Source organism: Loxodonta africana, chromosome 13 (assembly GCF_030014295.1).
Source record: "Loxodonta africana isolate mLoxAfr1 chromosome 13, mLoxAfr1.hap2, whole genome shotgun sequence".
NCBI lineage: Eukaryota > Metazoa > Chordata > Mammalia > Proboscidea > Elephantidae > Loxodonta > Loxodonta africana.
Genome location: NC_087354.1, coordinates 88,845,514 through 88,863,577, shown reverse-complemented (window position 1 = coordinate 88,863,577; position 18,064 = coordinate 88,845,514). Strand labels below are relative to the sequence as shown.

Sequence of the window (18,064 nt, the reverse complement as noted above, 5' to 3'; positions counted from 1 at the left end):
TATAACGTGTGTATTCGATTGCATCAAGTAGCTATGTCATCATTTACGTAAATGTTCACTTACGTCTGGTCTTTTTACAATCGTTTTCTACATGCAGGTTACACTGCCGTTAGCGATATAAGAAAGCGCAACTTGCACTGAACATTCTTCATAGTATTTTTTTCCTTATTTGTGAGATGAAGCTAATATCTTACTGCTCTAATTTTATTTAGTTGAAAATAATGAGGTTGATTATTATTCCAATTATGTATTTTCATGCATATTTACAATATTGAAGCCATGCAGAAATATATGTAAATAAATAAGTCTCCTTTTATAAATCCCGTAGCACTTTTCTCTTTAGAAGAATAGATCACCGAGTAATCTTTCAGATCATTCATAGAAGCAATTATTTTATATGCATTTAAATGATAGCATTCTCCTTAATCTGGTATGTACTTGTTTAAAAAATGAACATTTTTCTCTATGTCAAAACTAATACAATTCCAATTTTATAACTGCAGCATTTGGTTGATGGTTCAATTTCTTTAACTGTTCCTCTATTGTTTGATATTTAGATTATTTCTAAACTTCCTTATTGCAACCAGTTCTGCAATGAATGTCGCTGTATATGGTGCTTTGTGGTCATTTATAAGTATTTATTGAAGGAAAATACTGAAAGCAGGGTCCTATTTTAATTTTTTTAGAGAATGCTGAATTATCTCCAAAAAGCCTAAAGTAATTATGTTTCTACCAACAGTGCACGAGAGAACTTATTTATTCACATCATTACCAGTGTTGGATAGTAACAAACTTTATTATTGCTGTCAATCGGGTTGGTGAAAATAAATATCTATCTAATGTTTGGTTTAATTTACATTCACCTAATTATTCTAAGGTTATACATCTTTTGATGTTTATAAACCATTGATGCTTTTCCCCACCCTTTGAGGAATACCCATTTGTTTGGTTTGCCAACTTTTCATTTTAGTTATTTTCTTTGTCCCCTAAGTGTATTCATAGATATTTTACCTTTTTTCCTGCTGCTGTTAATGCATCATTTTCTTTTGGTATATATTCTAATCGATTTCGTTATTTTGTATAAAATATATTCAAAATTCTGGATATTACTTTTGTGCCCTCCAATATTCTGAATTCTATTTTATAGTAAGTTTTTTTTGTTGCCTTATATTCAATCACGTCAGCTTTAAAGATGGATAGTTTTTCTTCCCCTTTGCAGTTTCTAACCTGTTAAATTTTTCTTCTATAATCTTATTGGCTACCACTTCGTTTTTATTATTAAAATATATTTTAATAATGACTTTGATCTGAAGAGTTTGTTCACTGTGAAGCTTTCAGAATATCTGCTTCAAGAATCATCATTTTACCTATTTAAATTCCCTCAGGATTCCCCTCTTCCCCTGATTTAAATTTAACATTTATAAACAGGCTATCTATTTTTATATCAATAATAGTCAAGTAAATATAAACACTAATAGTCCAAGTAAATCATGAGGATGCAAAGGCTAAAGAGCTTCCAAATGGTTATTTAGAATAATTATAAAGAATCTAAAAGCAAAACATAACCTTGCCTTCCCTTTCCCTCACCCTCACATACCCAAGAACATGAAAACACACAAACTGGAAACAAAATAAAGCAAAATAAAATAAATGTATCAAGTTCAGATAAATTTATACATGTATTACAAACCCTTAACCTGTTAAATAATAATTACTTATGCAGCTTCAGTCTAATCTGAAAAAATATAAAAAGTAGTGGAAATATAGTAATACAGCAACTAATATTAATCACATGTAACTTGTATCACTGGTGATTAAAAATTTCTGTATTTTACCTTGTTTGTGGATAGGAAGACTCAACATTGTAAAAATGTCTATTCACCCCAAAGCAATCTGTAGATACCATGCAATCCTGATCCAAATACCAGTGACATTTTTTAATGAGATGGAGAAACAAATCACCAACTTCATATAGAAGGGAAAGAGGTGCCAGATAAGTAAAGCATTACTGATAAAGAAGAACAAGGTGGGAGGCCTCACACTACTGGACTTTAGAACATATTATATCGCCATGGTAGTCAAAACAGCCTGGTGCTGGTACAACAACAGATACATAAACCAATGGAACAGAATTGAGAATCCAGACATAAATCAATCCACATATGAGCAACTGATATTTGGCAAAGGCCCAAAGTCTGTTAAATGGGGAAAAGACAGTCTTTTTAACAAATGGTGCTGGCATAACTGGATATCCATCTGCAAAAAAAATGAAACAAGACCCATACCTCACACCATGCACACAAAAGAATGGATCAAAAGCCTAAATATAAAATCTAAAACGTTAAAGATCATGGAAGAAAAAATAGGAACAATGCTAGGAGCCCTAATACATGGCATAAACAGTATACAAAACGTCACTAGAACTGCAAAAACAGCAAAAGAGAAATTAGATAACTGGGAGTTCCTAAAAGTCAAACACCTATGCTCTCCCAAAGACTTCACCAAAAGAGTAAAAAGATTACCAATAGACTGGGAAAAGTTTTTAGCTATGACATCTTCTATCAGTGGCTGATCTCTAAAATCTACATGTTACTGCAAAAACTCAACAACAAAAAGACATATAACCCAATTAAAAAATGAGTAAAGGATATGAACAGGCACTTCACTAAAGAAGACATTCAGGTAGCTAACAGATACATAAGGAAATGCTCACATTCATTAGCCATTAAAAACCCAAACCCACTGCCATCGAGTCGATTCCGACTCATAGTGTTAGAGAAATGCAAATCAAAACTACAATGAGATTTCATCTGACTTCAACAATGCTGGCATTAATCCAAAAAACACAAAATAATAAATGTTGAATAGGTTGTGGAGAGATTGGAAAACTTATTCACTGCTGGTGGGAATGTAAAATGGCACAACCACTTTGGAAATCGGTTTGGCATTTCCTCAAAAAGCTAGAAATAGAACTGCCATATGATCCCGCAATCCCAGTCCTTGGAACGTATCCTAGAGAAGTAAGAGCCTTTACACAAATAGATATATGCATACCCATGTTCATTGCAGCACTGTTTACAATAGCAAAAAGATGAAAGCAACCAAGGTGCCCATCAAAGGATGAATGGATAAATGAATTATGGTATATTCACACAATGGAATATTGTGCATCAATAAAGAACAATGGTGGATCTGTGAAGCATTTCATAACATGGAGGAACCTGGAAGGTATTATGCTGAGTGAAATTAGTCAGTTGCAAAAGGACAAAAATTGTACGAGACCACTATTATAAGAACTCAAGGAACAGTCTAAACAGAAGAAAATACTCTTTGATGGTTACGAGAGGAGGAGAGGAGAGGGAAAGAGAGGAGGATTCACTAATTAGATAGTAGACAAGAACTAATTTAGGTGAAGGGATGGACAACACACAATACAGGAGAGGTCAGCACAATTGGGCTATACCAAAAACAAAAAAAGTTTCCTGAATAAACGGAACTCTTTGAAGACCAGAGTAGCAGGGGTGGGGGTTTGGTGACCATGGTTTCAGGGGATATCTAGGTCAATTGGCATAATAAAAACTCCTAAGAAAACATTCTGCATCCCATTTTGGAGAGTGGTGTCTGGAGTCTTAAATGCTAGCAAGTGGCCATCTAACATGCAACAATTGGTCTCAACCCACCTGGAGCAAAGGAGAATGAAGAACACCAAAGACACAAGGTAAGTATGAGCCCAAGAGGCAGAATGGGCCACATAAATCAAAGACTGCATTAGCCTGAGACCAGAAGAACTAGATGGTGCCCAGCTACAACCCATGACTGCCATGACAGGGAGCACAACAGAGAATCCCTGAGGGAGCCAGAGAGCAGTGGGATGCAGACCCCAAATTCTCGTAAAAAGACCAGCCTTAATGGTCTGACTGAGACCAGAGGGGTCCCGGAGGTCATGGTCCCCAGACCTTCTGTTAGTCCAAGACAGGAACCATTCTTGAAGCCAACTATTCAGAAAGGGACTAGACTGGACTACAAGACAGAAAATGATACTGGTGAGGAGCAGGCTTCTTGGATCAAGTAGACACAGGAGACTCTCTGGGCAGCTCCTGTCTAGAGGGGAGATGTGAAGGCCGAGAGCGACAGAAGCTGGCTGAATGGACAGGGAAACACCGGGTGGAGAGGAGTGTGCTATCTCATTTCCTATTTTATTTTGTTTTGTTTTTCGGATCAAACGCCTCACCAGACACATCTCTCCCTATAAGTTCCTCCTCCCAGGGCCTAAAACTGGTAACAGTTTTGTTTCTTTCCTCATGTTTTTGCTCTATCTCTTGTAGTAAATTTATATTCCTCTGCATCCTCCTTGATTTATCCTAATTAGCATTTGCCCTTTCCCTTAAGGGATCCAGGCTGATATAAACTATTCGAATGGCCTAACATGGAGAAAATGTAAATTAGTAGCTGCCATTTATAGAAACAAGAGTGTAGCTACACCCATTAGTTTACCCACATTTCAAGAGGTTCCCTTTACACTGTTTGAAAGTCATGGCTGCAATTATTTTGACTGCAGTTACTTTAAGGATGTTGTTATGTGTGCCCTCAAGTTGATTCTAACACATAGCTTCCTATTTTGAGGACTGTTGTTGTTTTTAGGTGCCCTCAAGTTGGTTCCGACTCATAGTGAGCCCATGTACAACAGAACTAAACACTGCCTGGTCCTGTGCCATCCTCACAATCATTATGCTTCAGCCCATTGTTGCAGCCCTTATGTCAATCCATCTCATTTAGGGTCTTCCTCTTTTTCACTGACCTTTTATTTTACCAAGCATGATGCCCTTCTCCAGGGACTGGTCCCTCCTGATATCATGTCAGACGTATGTGAGAAAAAGTCTCAATATCCTCGTTTCTAAGGAGCATTCTGGCTGTACTTCTTCCAAGACAGATTTGTTCATTCTTCTGGCCGTCTATGGTATATTCAATATTCTTTGCCAACACCATATTTCAAAGGCATCAATTCTTCTTAGGTCCTCCTTATTCATTGTCTAGTTTTCACATGCATATGCGGCAACTGAAAACGACATGGCTTGGGTCAGGCGCGCATTAGCCCTTAGTGAAATCTTTGCTTTTTAACACTTTAAAGAGGTCTTTTGCTGCAGATTTGCCTAATGCAGTGTGTCACTTGATCTATTGACTGCTGCTTCTATGGGTGTTGATTGTAGATCCAAAACCAAAACCAAACCCCGTGCCATCGAGTTTATTCCAACTCATAGTGACCCTATAGGACAGAGTAGAACTGCCCCATAGTTTCCAAGGAGCACCAGGCAGATTCGAACTGCCGACCCTGTGGTTCACAGCCATAGCACTTAGCCACTACGCCACCAGGGTTTCCTTGTAGATCCAAGTAGAATGAAATCCTTGACAACCTCAGTCTTTTCTCCATTTATCATGATGTTGCTCATTGGTCCAGTTGGTGAGGATTTTTGTTTTCTTGATGTTGAGGTGTGATCCAGACTGAAGGCTGTGGTCTTTGATCTTCATCAGTAAGTGCTTCAACTCGTCTTCACTTTCAGTAAGCAGGGTTGTGTCATCTGCATATCACAGATTGCGATGATTCTCCTCCAATCCTGATGCTGCGTTCTTCTTTATATAGTCCAGCATCTCAGATTATTTGCTCAGAATACCAGTTAAATAAATATGGTGAAAAGATTCAACCCTGAGGTACACACCTTTCTTAACTTTAAGCCACCCAGAACCTTCTTGTTCTGTTTGAACCACTGCTGCTTAGTCTAAGTACCTCGTGAGCACAATTAAGTGCTCTGAAATTCCCATTCTTAGCAATGTTATCCATAATTAGTTATAAGGGTCCCATTGCCCTGGAGTCATTCTGACTCATAGTGACCCTAAAGGACAGAGGAGAACTGCTCTGTAGAGTTTTCATGGAGCTACTTGGTGGATTCAAACTGCTGACCTTTTAGTTAACAGTCATAGCTTTTAAGCTCTGTGCCATTAGATTTCAGTTATGAGGATAAAAAAAAAAAAATGAGGATGGGGCCATTTATTTCCTCAGCATTTTATTCATAATGTTTTATGTGGTAGTTTTTTTACAGCACATAACAAGTTATGAATAATTATTACATTTGGTCACACAGTTTGTAGAACTTAACTCATGTCAAACTTGGTTCCTCAAAGAACTTTTTCTTCTAGTATTTTTATCTTACAGGCATAAAAAGACGTTTTGGTAATTTTTTTTTATTAATTAGTGAATTTTAACTTGTTTTGTTTTACATTCCTGTCTTACCTCCACATCTTTACTCAAAAACTATTTCTTAGTCTTCTAATTGCTTGCTCCATTTCTGCTATGTCACTTCTGATCTGTATTTGTACTCCTGCATAAAATATATCCTCCCTGATCTTACCCATATTTTTTATTAATTCTAGGTTTAATAAAAAATATCCATAAGATCAGGGAGGCATACGTGTGTAGCATAGTTTAAAGCATAGTTGTGAGTTTTGTGTCTCAAGCTCTTATTCTCTTCAGAAAACGTTGGCGGACTTCAATATTTGAAATATAGTTAGCCTCTAGTATATGTGGTATGCACAAAACAATCTGATTTCTTTTGTCCTGGTTACTCAACAGAAGTGATAGACTTTAGATTACTGTCCTAGTGCTATCAAACAAGTAGATATCCTGAATCTACTGTAATTTGATTATGCATGAATTTCTTGATTTTCCCTAGAAGAATCCAACTTCCTACTTGTCAGAAAAATAGGATGCCAGAGAAGGAAGAAAACAGACAGTTTAGTATTCAGAAACAGATCCTATCTTTTTAAGAAAAATAATAATTCTAAAATTGTAAGTAGGGAAAAATTAATGTACCTAAAATGTTTAATTAGAATTTCTTTAATTCACATATAAAAGTCAGAAGGACATCCCTTGGTTTACCTTAGCTTTTTAAGCCTATGTTTTGAAAACAGACTCTTCAAAGTACTATCATTTCTCAAACAACTCTGAGCATTAAAACTCTTCAAAATGTGTCCTTGTTCTAGTTATAAATCTTTACTAAATGTGGCAATTCTGTCCCTCAGTGCTGCCCTCTCCAAATATGAGTGTGATCACTGTTTATGAACAGGCATGCTTCACCAAGCTGTTTATGTGGAGTTCAGTTAGAAACCAAAACCTCAGGTACTTGAATAGAAAGAACATTCAATCCGTTCTTATAAGACTCAGTCTGGGATGATAGTTAAATATAAAGGAATTCATAAACTAGTGAATGATGGCTCTGTCAGATATATAGCTTTTCTCCATGAAAACTCTGTGACAGCTGTAATACGGTGGAAGATGTTATTGCAATAACATATTGTTTGTATGGGTCTATTTATTAGAAAAAAAAAAGAAATCCAAGAAATTTATAATCTGATTTGAAAAACAAGATACTAATAATCTTGTGTGTAATTATTTATGAAGTGCTACTTTGCCATATATTTTAGGCATAGATTTTCACAAGTAAAATCCCATTACTAATTCTGAGGGCTGTTCAAATTCTTGTGTTTTGAGATTTTATTTCAATACAGTTTCAAAAAATGGGACACCAGAAAAGCTTTGGGAAATGTTTCTTGTTTTAGAAGTGAATTGCAGTTTTAGAAGTGGGTTGTAGCAGGCTTGGTTTTTATAACAAGGCATAGTGTCTGGCTAATCAAATGCTTGTATACATCAAATCTCCACTTACTACTCTCTATTTGCATCCATTGGTGGGTATGGAGAAACTTATTTTTAAACTTTGGGAGGTGTAGATGATAGAAGGAGCCCTGGTGGCACAGTGGTTAAGTGCTCAGCTGCTAACTGAAAGGTCAGCGGTTCAAACCCTCAAACTGCTCCACAGGAGAAAGATGTGGCAGTCTGCTTCCATAAAGATTAAAGATTACAGCCTTGAAAACCCCTTGGTGCAGTTCTACTCTGTCTCGTGTGGTCACTATGAGTTGGAATCAACTCAAAGGCAACAGGTTTTTAGATGATAGGGGTTGAGGGAGATGATCATTCAGAATGGAGAGGAAGCATCTGCCCCCTTCTCAGCTCATAGTATGGAAATTGAACTTCAGTGGTAAACATCAAAGGTCAGCAATAAGGAAAACTGCCGAGCTGAGAAGCTGAGGACCCTGGGGACAGGCAGTGATGCCTTAAGAAAAGATGATAAACAATTGTTATTTTCCAAATTCAACAGGGTTCATTCACTCCAAAATTTGGGATATCTGGTATCATATGAGGACATTGCTCTTGGTACCGACCATGACAAATTTATAGGGAGAACTGATTTCAATCATGAAAATCCTTCAGTTATGTCTAAGGTAATGAATTTGAAACTAGAACAGGAGGTGAATGATAGCAGATGCTAAGAGATGACAGTGTCCGGGAAACTGCTTTGTGGGACTCTGTGTGACATTTAGAGATTGTCTGAGCAAGGTATATGGGGAAGTCATTCATCCCTTAATGCAGGAAATGCAAACTGGCCTCAGAGGACTCAGAGCTCTTCAGGCAGTTACCCTTCATCAGGCTTCATGGTGTCACAGCCATGCTTCTTTGTACGTATCTGTTTTCGTCTTCTCTTTGCCAGATATTTTTCTTTGCAAGGCTTTTAAATTGTGCTGGCATAAACTTTGTCTGTAGCTCTCAACATGTCCAGGTCCTGAAGTCACCTGTGAAATTTTCTTTGACTTTTAGTGAAAATTATTGAGTAAACCAGGTATCTATTTCAAGCTATACGATCTGTGCAGAGTATAGGTTCCTCCAGTACACAACTGCCACCTGATCCATGCCTACATTATGGACTGAAGCAGCATCTCTCAAGGAATAAAGTAAGCTAGACTGTTTTTATTCTTAACAATGTGAAAGGCTGGGTGACTGGATGATGTGTGGATGGACATAGATCCTACGGGTACAGGTGAGAGTAAGAGTAAACACAACGTGAATTTCTGTTGTTAATGTGATTTGTCTTGTATTCACAGGTGGTTCACAGGTGGGAAAGTCTAAAAACACTTGTAACACTATAACACATGGTTATTTCTAACAGTGTGGAGATATTAGTGCCACAGAAAAATTGATAATTTTTTATTTTATTGTGCATTAGATGAAAGTTTACAGTGTAAATTAGTTTCTCATTCAAAAATTTATACACAAATTGTTTTGTGACATTGGCTGCAATCCCTGCATTATGTCAGCACTCTACGCATTTCTCTCTCCACCATGAGTTCCCCATGTCCATTTGTCCAGGTTTCCTGTAGCTTCCTGCCTTCCCACCTTTGCTTTTTGACAAGTGTTGCCCATTTGTTCTCATATACTTGCTCAAACTAGGAAGCACGTTCCTCACTTGTGTTATTGTTTGCTTTATAGGACTGTCTAATCTTTGGCTGGGAGGTTGACTTAGGGAGTGACTTCAGTTTGAAATTAGCAGCATGTCTGGGAGCCATAGACTCAGGGGTTCCTCCAGTCTCTGTTAGACCAGTAAGTCTGGTCTTTTTTTCTTTTTTGTGAATTTGAATTTTGTCCTACATTTTTCTCTCGCTGTGTCTGGGGCCCTTTATGGTGATTCCTATTACACCAGTTAGGGGGCCTTGGTGGCTTGGTCGTTAAGCGCAATGGCTGCTAACCAAAATGTCGGCAGTTCGATTCCACCAGCAGCTCCTTGGAAACCCTATGGGGTAGTTCTACTCAGAATGGACTTGATGGCAATGGGTTGGTTTGTTGGTTGGTCAGAGTAGTTGGTGGTGGTAGCTGGGTACCATCTAGTTCTTCTATGTTCAGGCTGGTGGAGACTGTGGTTCATGTAGTCCATTAGGCCTTTGGACTAATATTTTCCTCGTGTCTTTCATTTTCTTCATTCTTCTTTGCTCTGGACAAGATGGGACCAGTAGATATAGCTTAGATGGCCACTTGAAAGCTTTTGAGAGCCCAGATGCTACTCACTAAAGTAGGTTGTAGAACATTTTCTTTATAAACTATGTGATGCCTATTGACCTAGATGTCCCCCGAGACAATGGTCCGCAACCCTCAGCCCCAGTAACTCGGCCCCTCAAGCTGTTAGGATGTGATAAGGAAGCTTCTATGGCTTTCCCTTGGTCATGTTGTGCTGAATTCCCCTATATTATGTGTTGTCACCAAAGTTACCACTTGTCTACTGTCTAGTTAGTGATTTCTCCTCCCCAGCCCTCTCCTCCCTCGTGACTATCAAAGATAGTTTTTTTCTGTGTGTAAGTCTTTTCTTGTTTTTGCTTTTATAATAGTGGTCTCATTCAATATTTGTCCTTTTGTGATTGACTTACTTCACTCAGCATAATGCCCTCCAGATTCATCCATGTTGTGAGATGTTTCAAAGAGTCATCATTATTCTTTATCATTGATTAGTATTTCATTGTGTGTATTTACCATAATTTGTTTATCCACTCATCTGTTGAGAGACACTTAGGTTTTTTCCATGTTTTTGCTATTGTAAATAATGTTGCGATGAACATGGGTGTGCATACATCTATTTGTGTGATGGCTTTTATTTCTCCAGGATATATACCTAGGAGTGGGATTGCTGGATCATATGGTATTTCTAGATTTTTAAGGAGGCGCCATATTGTTTTCCATAGTGGTTGTACCATTTTACATTTCTATCAGCAGTGCATAAGTGTTCCAATCTCCCTGCAGCCTCTCCAACATTTGTTATTTTCTTTTCTTTTTTTTTTTTTTTAGTGCCAGTAATGAGATGGTATCTTGTTGTAGTTTTGATTTGCATTTCTCTGGTGCCTAATGATTGCAGGCATTTCCTCATGTGTCTGTTAGCTGCCCGAATGTCTTCTTTGATGAAGTGTCTGGTCATATACTTTGCTCATTTTTTAATTGGATTATTTGTCTTTCTGTTGTGGAGGTGTTGAAGTTTTCTACAGATTTTAGAGATTAGACCCTTGTTGGATATGTCCTAACAAATTTTTTTTTTCCCCAGTCCTGTAGGTTCTCTTTTTATTCTTTCAAAATCTTTTGACAAGCATAAGTGTTTAATTTTTAGGAAATCCCAGTTATCTAGTTTATCTTCTGGCATTTGTGCATTGTTAATTATGGTTCGATTCTATTTATGCGATGTATTATGGCTCTAAGCCTTGTCCCTATTTTTTTCTTCCGTGATTTTTATCATTTTAGGTTTTATATTTAGGTCTTTGATCCATTTTGAGTTAGTTTTTGTATATGTTTTATGAGGCATGGATCCTATTTTTTTTTTTTTTTTTACAGATGGATATCTAGTTTTGCCAGTTCCTTTTGTTAAAAAGAAAAAAAAAACTGTCTTTTCCCCATTTAATGGAGTTTGACCCTATGTCAATGACCAGCTGACCATACGTGGATTTATTTGGTTCATGGAGTATAATAATAATCTGTGGTCCTATAGGAAATATTTTAAGTGATCCACAGTGGGAAAATGATGCTACTTCAGGTGTAAAGAACTAACGATTTCTATTTATTAAGAATCTACTGCGTGCCTGGTAATATACAAACATTAGCTGTCACCCTCGAAGCAAGATGATAGTTTTGTCCTCTTTGCTGATGAGGAAATTGAAATTTATGGAAGTTGAAGACTTTACATAAAGTCACATATCTACTACCTTGAAAAACTGGATTATGAAATTAAATTTGCCTGGATTAAAAGCCCTTACTTCATCCAAAACAACAAGTTTTCTAGGTATAAGTCATTTCATGACCTCACGTTATAGCATAAGAACAACAATTAAAGTTGGACCTCTTGAGAAACTTTATAATGACCTAGAACGATGATGTATTCAAAAGAAAAAAGTAATTTGGAAAAAAAAAATGCTTATTCCACTAACGAAATCTGAAAAATTCACACAACACATGCCTAGAGACCACATTTTCCTTGTTGATTTAATTTCTTACTGAAATTTATTCTGATAGTAAGTTTTAACTTTCTCATTTCTCATAGTTTGCATCTTCCTATACACATTCTGACAAATATTAGGGAAACTAATTTAGGCCTAGTACTGTGCGGGATTTTATTATACTAAGCAAGCATGAAAGTTGAGAGCCTCGTAAATATTAATCAGAGACTAATGAACAGTGAGACTTCTGGATATCAATCTGTACTAGAGGGAAATTTCGAATTAGAGACACTGCTGCCTACTCAATAAATCAGTGGTGAAAAATTGAAGGCGTTCTCAGGCGTCTGCTTATGTAGCTAGATCTCTAGTCCTAAAGGAGCGTACAGCATGGATGCCAAAATAGTTGTAATTTTATCACCACACCCAGAGTTGCTGCATTTTTAACTAGACCATTTTTTTTTTATTTTAATTACTTTTGAAAGGGGCTGGATTTTATCACAAAAAAACTTGAGTACTTTCTTTAGTATCAGAGTTAAAATAGTTCATGAGTAGTTAGAGACAGCTTGTCTCATTCTTCCTCATTAACATTCAATAACCATTGCCCAAGGGACCCGAAGGCTCAAGGTTGAGAGGAGAGCTGAAATGCCAAATGCTGATTGGCTTATTGCCTTTATTAAATGTTCCTGTTGCTGCTTTGCCTCTGAGCACATGTAAAATGTATAGCAGAAAAAAGGACAATATCTGCCATGGTAATTTACAATTTCAAAAGTATATTAGACACTAGTAGACATTTATATCTGCATTACCTATGTATCTTATTGATTCTGTACTAGTGAAAAAGCAGGCCTTTACAACCGATGGAGTCAATTAGTTATTAGGACAAGTCTGACAGGAATGCCTAAGATTTGTTTGATACTTTTGATGCTGACACACAGTAGCATAGGACACAATTGACAGCTTGGTTTTTTAATTCTTTAGTGTTCAGATAGTATTTAAAACTTGCAGTACCTTCCTGCTCCAGGCATTAATATTTTAACTGGGAATATTTAGAAGTGATTTCTAAGAATATGAATGCTTCTTCCTACCATTGTAATGAGCACTACATTTTTATCCTGAGTAGGTGTGATAGGTGCTTTGTTTTCTGGAAGGATACAAACACATGTGTTAGGACATAGGAAAAGGAAATAAGCTAGAAACTGTGGGTGTCATTTTTAAGATACACCAGAAATATTATTTCCAAAGTTATTATATTATGACATCTCAAGTAAATCTATGGAAAAAATTATAGTTACTAAATTAAGGACAAGTACAGCAGAACACACATGTTAATATATAGCCCACAGGTATGGTAAGTAAGCATTCATGAGTAACATTCTTTCAGTTTATTATCACTAAAAATTTCTAAGCTTATTAAAGACAGAGGAATGTATGTTCTCTACTGTATTCCCAGTGCCCTGCATTTAGTAGCTGTTCAACAAACATTTGTGAAAGATTTTTAAATGAAAGAATTTGTACTGTCTTCAATGATAACAAACAAGCTCTTAAAAATGTTTAAATATAGCTAAAATTCTAATGCAATTTCTCATATATATGTAAAGTGATAAATGGAAGCAGTGACAATTTTTATATACATATTATAAATCACCTATGCATTATGTTTGACAATATATGTCTTAAAGGAATTTTTATCTATTTATTTTAATAAAATATATGTGCTTATGCACTCCCTGCCTTCCACAATTACCAATTAAAACACAAGGCTAATTTTTTAGAACATTTATTTAATTCTATTTTCTTTAATATTAAAGACATGAGTTTATCTTTGTTTTTGAGTTTCACATACAATATATTTTGTGTTTTAAACAGATATTAACCTGAATGCAGCATATCTTTGAATTATGTACAGAAATGGTAATTTATTTGCATAAATAATTCTTTGTGTAGGAATTCCAAAAACAAAAACTAAACTGTTTTGCTGCAAGTAGATTCCAAGTCACAGCTACCCTACAGGACAGAGTAGAACTCCTCCATAAGGTTTCCAAAGAGCTGATGGTGAATTGAACTGCTGACCTTCTGGTTAGCAGCCTGAACTCTTAACCCCTGCGCTGCCAGAAAAAACCAGACCAAACCCAGTGCCATCGAGTTGATTCCGACTCATAGTGACCCTGTAGGACAGAGTAGAACTGCCCCATAGAGTTTCCAAGGAGCACCTGATGGATTCAAATTGCTGACCCTTTGGTTAGCAGCCCTAGCACTTAACCACTACTCCACCAGGGTTTCCAGCTCCTAGAAACTAAAACTGACCTCAAATGGTAACATAATTGGCTATCTTTAAGGTTTTTGTTTGTTCCTTTTGCTTTATTGAAACAAAAAAAAATAAGGTAATTTTATTTATTCTTTTATGAGCACAGTCAATGGAATCAGATATTTTTATGGAACTTTTAGAAATATTAGAAGGCTTTTTAATCACTAAATCTAAAAAGTCCTTCAAGTGCTATTAATCAACATCCAATTCTGACACAATTTCACTCAGAACTTCTGCTCTTGCTTTCTCTTATTTGACTTATTATTGCTAAGAAATCACTGATATTATGGGCCAAAGTTGTAAAATATATTTATACTTTCTCCAGGAGCTTTTAATTTGTGGCCAGCATTTAGAGACAATGCTTTGAAAAGCACTGAAGTAATTATAGAGACCTACAACAATGACAAACATTAAAAAAAAAAAAAAGATAATATTTATTTTTAATTTGGCTTTAATAGAATAATACTATAAATGGTCATTCTTCATTACTCAGTGTAAGATAATCAGTGCAATATAGCTATATGGTTAAAAATGATAATAATATGGCAAGGTTGAAAAATGTAACTTGTGCTTAAAATGTATAATTAAATAAAAGTTTAAATCATAAAAATAATTACTTAAGGTGATCTAAAAGGTAATAAAGAGAAACATAGTAGTTATATGTATTAAAAAAAACTCTATCTATTAAGGTAGTGCTTTGATCAAATTAAAATGAGAACATTTGGATGATTATGTAAATAGCAATGCATGTCAGATTAATTTGATGGTCTTGAAACAATATAAAAAGTAAATAAAGTGAGTGAAATAGATTCAAGCCTTTTATCCTTGCTGGGTTTAGTATCAGTTAACTAAGATTTTTCAGTCTCAGAAGATTTATAGATATACAAAATAATGTTTTCTTTTTCCTCTTCTGTTTTAAAAGCAAAATTTGTTGTTCCAATTAACTAGATACATTGCTTTTAATTATTCTGCTTTCTACAGCATGAGCTATAATTGTTTGGAAGTAATGAAAGAATGACCTAGAGAAAGGAGGAGGGCAGTGCAATTTAGAGTTTAATTCTAACACGCTTGCGACACATATTGCTGCCCAGTCTGACAATGATTCCCTGGACTTTGAGGGCCCTTTCCACCTGTCTACATACATTTTCTGTAGTAAGCACTCTAGTTTCCTGTCTAACTTTGGTGTTCATCTTTGCAGGTTTGGATTTATTCTTCATAAAGATGAAGCTGCACTACAAAAAATTGATCTTGAAACCATGTCGTACATGAAGACAATTAACTTGAAGGACTATCAGTGCATTCCTCAGTCGCTGGCCTATACACACTTGGGAGGATACTACTTCATTGGCTGCAAACCTGACAGCACTGGAGCAATTCCGCCACAGCTGGTGGTGGATGGTGTCACTGACTCAGTCATTGGATTCAACAGCGATGTCACAGGCACTCCCTATGTCTCCCCAGACGGGCACTATCTTGTCAGCATTAATGACATGAAAGGTATTGTGAGAGTCCAGTACATCACCATCAGAGGAGAAATACAGGAGGCATTTGATATTCACACCAATCTGCACATATCCGATGTGGCATTTCAGCCATCCTTTACTGAAGCCAATCAGTACAACATCTATGGTAGTTCTAGCATGCAAACTGATGTGCTCTTTGTGGAGCTCGCCTCTGGAAAGGTTAAGATGATAAAGAGCCTTAAGGAACCACTCAAGGCAGAAGACTGGCTTTGGAACCGGAAGAACAGGCAAATCCAGGACAGTGGCTTGTTTGGTCAGTACCTGATGACACCTTCCAAGAACTCTCTCTTTATCCTAGATGGGCGACTCAATAAGCTAAACTGTGAGATCACTGAAGTTGAGAAAGGAAATACAATTATTTGGGTTGGAGATGCCTAGGGCCCTATTAGATAATTACTGAAAAAGAGTTTTACAGTACATTGCACTTAATCCATTGTTTAAATTTGCAGCTTAACTTTTAAAGTTTATATACTAGTGAAACATAAGTTAGTTGGTTGGCCCAAATAAAATAGATTTTTCTTTTTTGAAAAAAAAAAAAAAATACCTTCCTAGTAATATGGATTGATTAGAAATATTTAGTATAATATTTAATGAGAAACTACATCAATAAAAGGAATCAAATCTATAATTATCTTAAAACCAACAAATAAGTAAACTGCAGGGAATTTCAGGTAACATAAAAACTACTTCATTTTGAGGGTAATGTGTCCATTTTTTTCTTTGTCCTTTTGGTATGTTTAAACTGGACATAAAAGATGTGGAACCTTAAAATTCTTAATTCAAAATATTATGTCCTCTCTATTGTTTATAATATTTTGTGCCTTGAAGGGAGTGTCACATGAGGAAAAAGAAGGCTAAAAGCCCAGCCCAAACACCCTCACAGCTACAAGCTGCTTGTCATTAAAAGAGGAGACATAGACATCTCTGGCATCAAATCCTGCCTTCAGTCATTTGTTTTACTCTCAGTGAAATGCTATTTGAAGGCATACGTTGGCCTTAGGTTGTGTAAAAGTGACAAACTCTACTTGACGTTTGCTGTGTAATCTGCAGCATGCTATGGAATCTGAGGAGGAAGGGAGGAAAATATAGTAAAAACGTTTCCAATGGTTCCTCTATTTAGTTTGCTTTCCTTGTCTGGAGTATGTAATATTTCTAATGCAGATTTGTCTGAGTGTCAGGTGCTTACAAAATGTTTGCTTTCTTATTAGCAGAATAGGTTCTTTCTTTTCTCATAACCCAGTGTGGCATCAGCGGGAAATTTCGGTTCTAAAAGGAAATGAAACAGTACTTGTATCTGCTTAGATGTATCACATATAGGGAAATTGACTCCAGGGAGAAAAAAAACTGGCAGGAGATATTGGTTAGTTAGGAGAATTAGTAATAGAAACAGGGAATGAGGGGATAGCCCCACAGCAGTGAGTAAAGATGTCTCTCTCCATTGCCTTTGCTATTTAAATATGACCTATCAAAGAACTTCATTCCTTGATAATTTTCTTAAGTGACTTCTTCCATTCCACTCCTATATAATCCTTAAATTATCTTCTTACTAACTGTGTGCTGTAGTTTGAGACCTAACCAATCCTCTTATTTGAGACACTACATAGAAGTAAAACTTACTGCTTTATTTTATGGGCAAAAAAAAAAAAACAGTATAAGTAGGTTACAACTGGAGAGTTGGTTGATTGCAATAAGCAGATAATTATCCAGGCTTAAAGTAATAACTTACATGTTTTGAGAATCTTTTTACCTTTTTTTTTGTCTGTATATTGCTAAAAAATGCTAATGGACTGTTGAAATGAGCTCCATGTACTGAAGGCAATCCACTAAGGTCTTTTTTAAATACAAATTTTATTCAAGTTTAAATTGTGTAAAACTACTTAGAAACCTAAAATTTTATAGCGTGTAATATCTTATGTGTATATAGCATCCTGAGCTATGTGATACAGTAGATTTCTTCTTACCTTGAGGGAACATTATGGGTGGTAAATTTAATAAACAACAAAAACCAGCTTATGTTTCTAGTTACTGAATCAGCTTTCCTTTTTAGCATTTTCTCCCTTGTGAACGTGAACCATTATAAAGTGTCTGTGACTTAATGATTTAATATACATCTGTCTCATCCATTCTTCTTTGGTAGCTTACACCATGTGGATGTTCTGTCTGTAGAAATTGCTTGACAAAAGAATAAACCTCTTAAACATTTTAACCTTTGAGAGTTCAGTTAATGTTTTAATGTGCATACCACATTAGTTTTCTTTTCTGCTAATGCTTCAAACAGTCTGGGGCTCTGCACTAATTTGGAAGTGATGGGACAGGGTAGAGTTTGAGGGCAAGTCAGAGAACATCAGTTGAGGAAAGAATTTGGTTTGTCTTTTTGTACTAAATT

General features: G+C 36.1%; 1 protein-coding gene across 3 annotated transcripts in view; it reads left to right on the top strand.

Annotated features, from left to right (window-relative positions):
- The window catches only part of FSTL5 (follistatin like 5), an 865,385-nt gene extending 849,242 nt beyond the window's left edge, over window positions 1–16,143 (top strand). For all 3 annotated transcript variants that reach the window (XM_003418490.3, XM_010598135.3, XM_003418489.3), the window contains one exon: window positions 15,354–16,143. In XM_003418490.3, the coding sequence (XP_003418538.2) occupies window positions 15,354–16,056 (703 nt within the window). In that variant the 3' untranslated portion in view covers window positions 16,057–16,143. The remainder of the gene's footprint in view (window positions 1–15,353) is intronic.
- The last annotated feature ends 1,921 nt before the right edge of the window (window positions 16,144–18,064 follow it).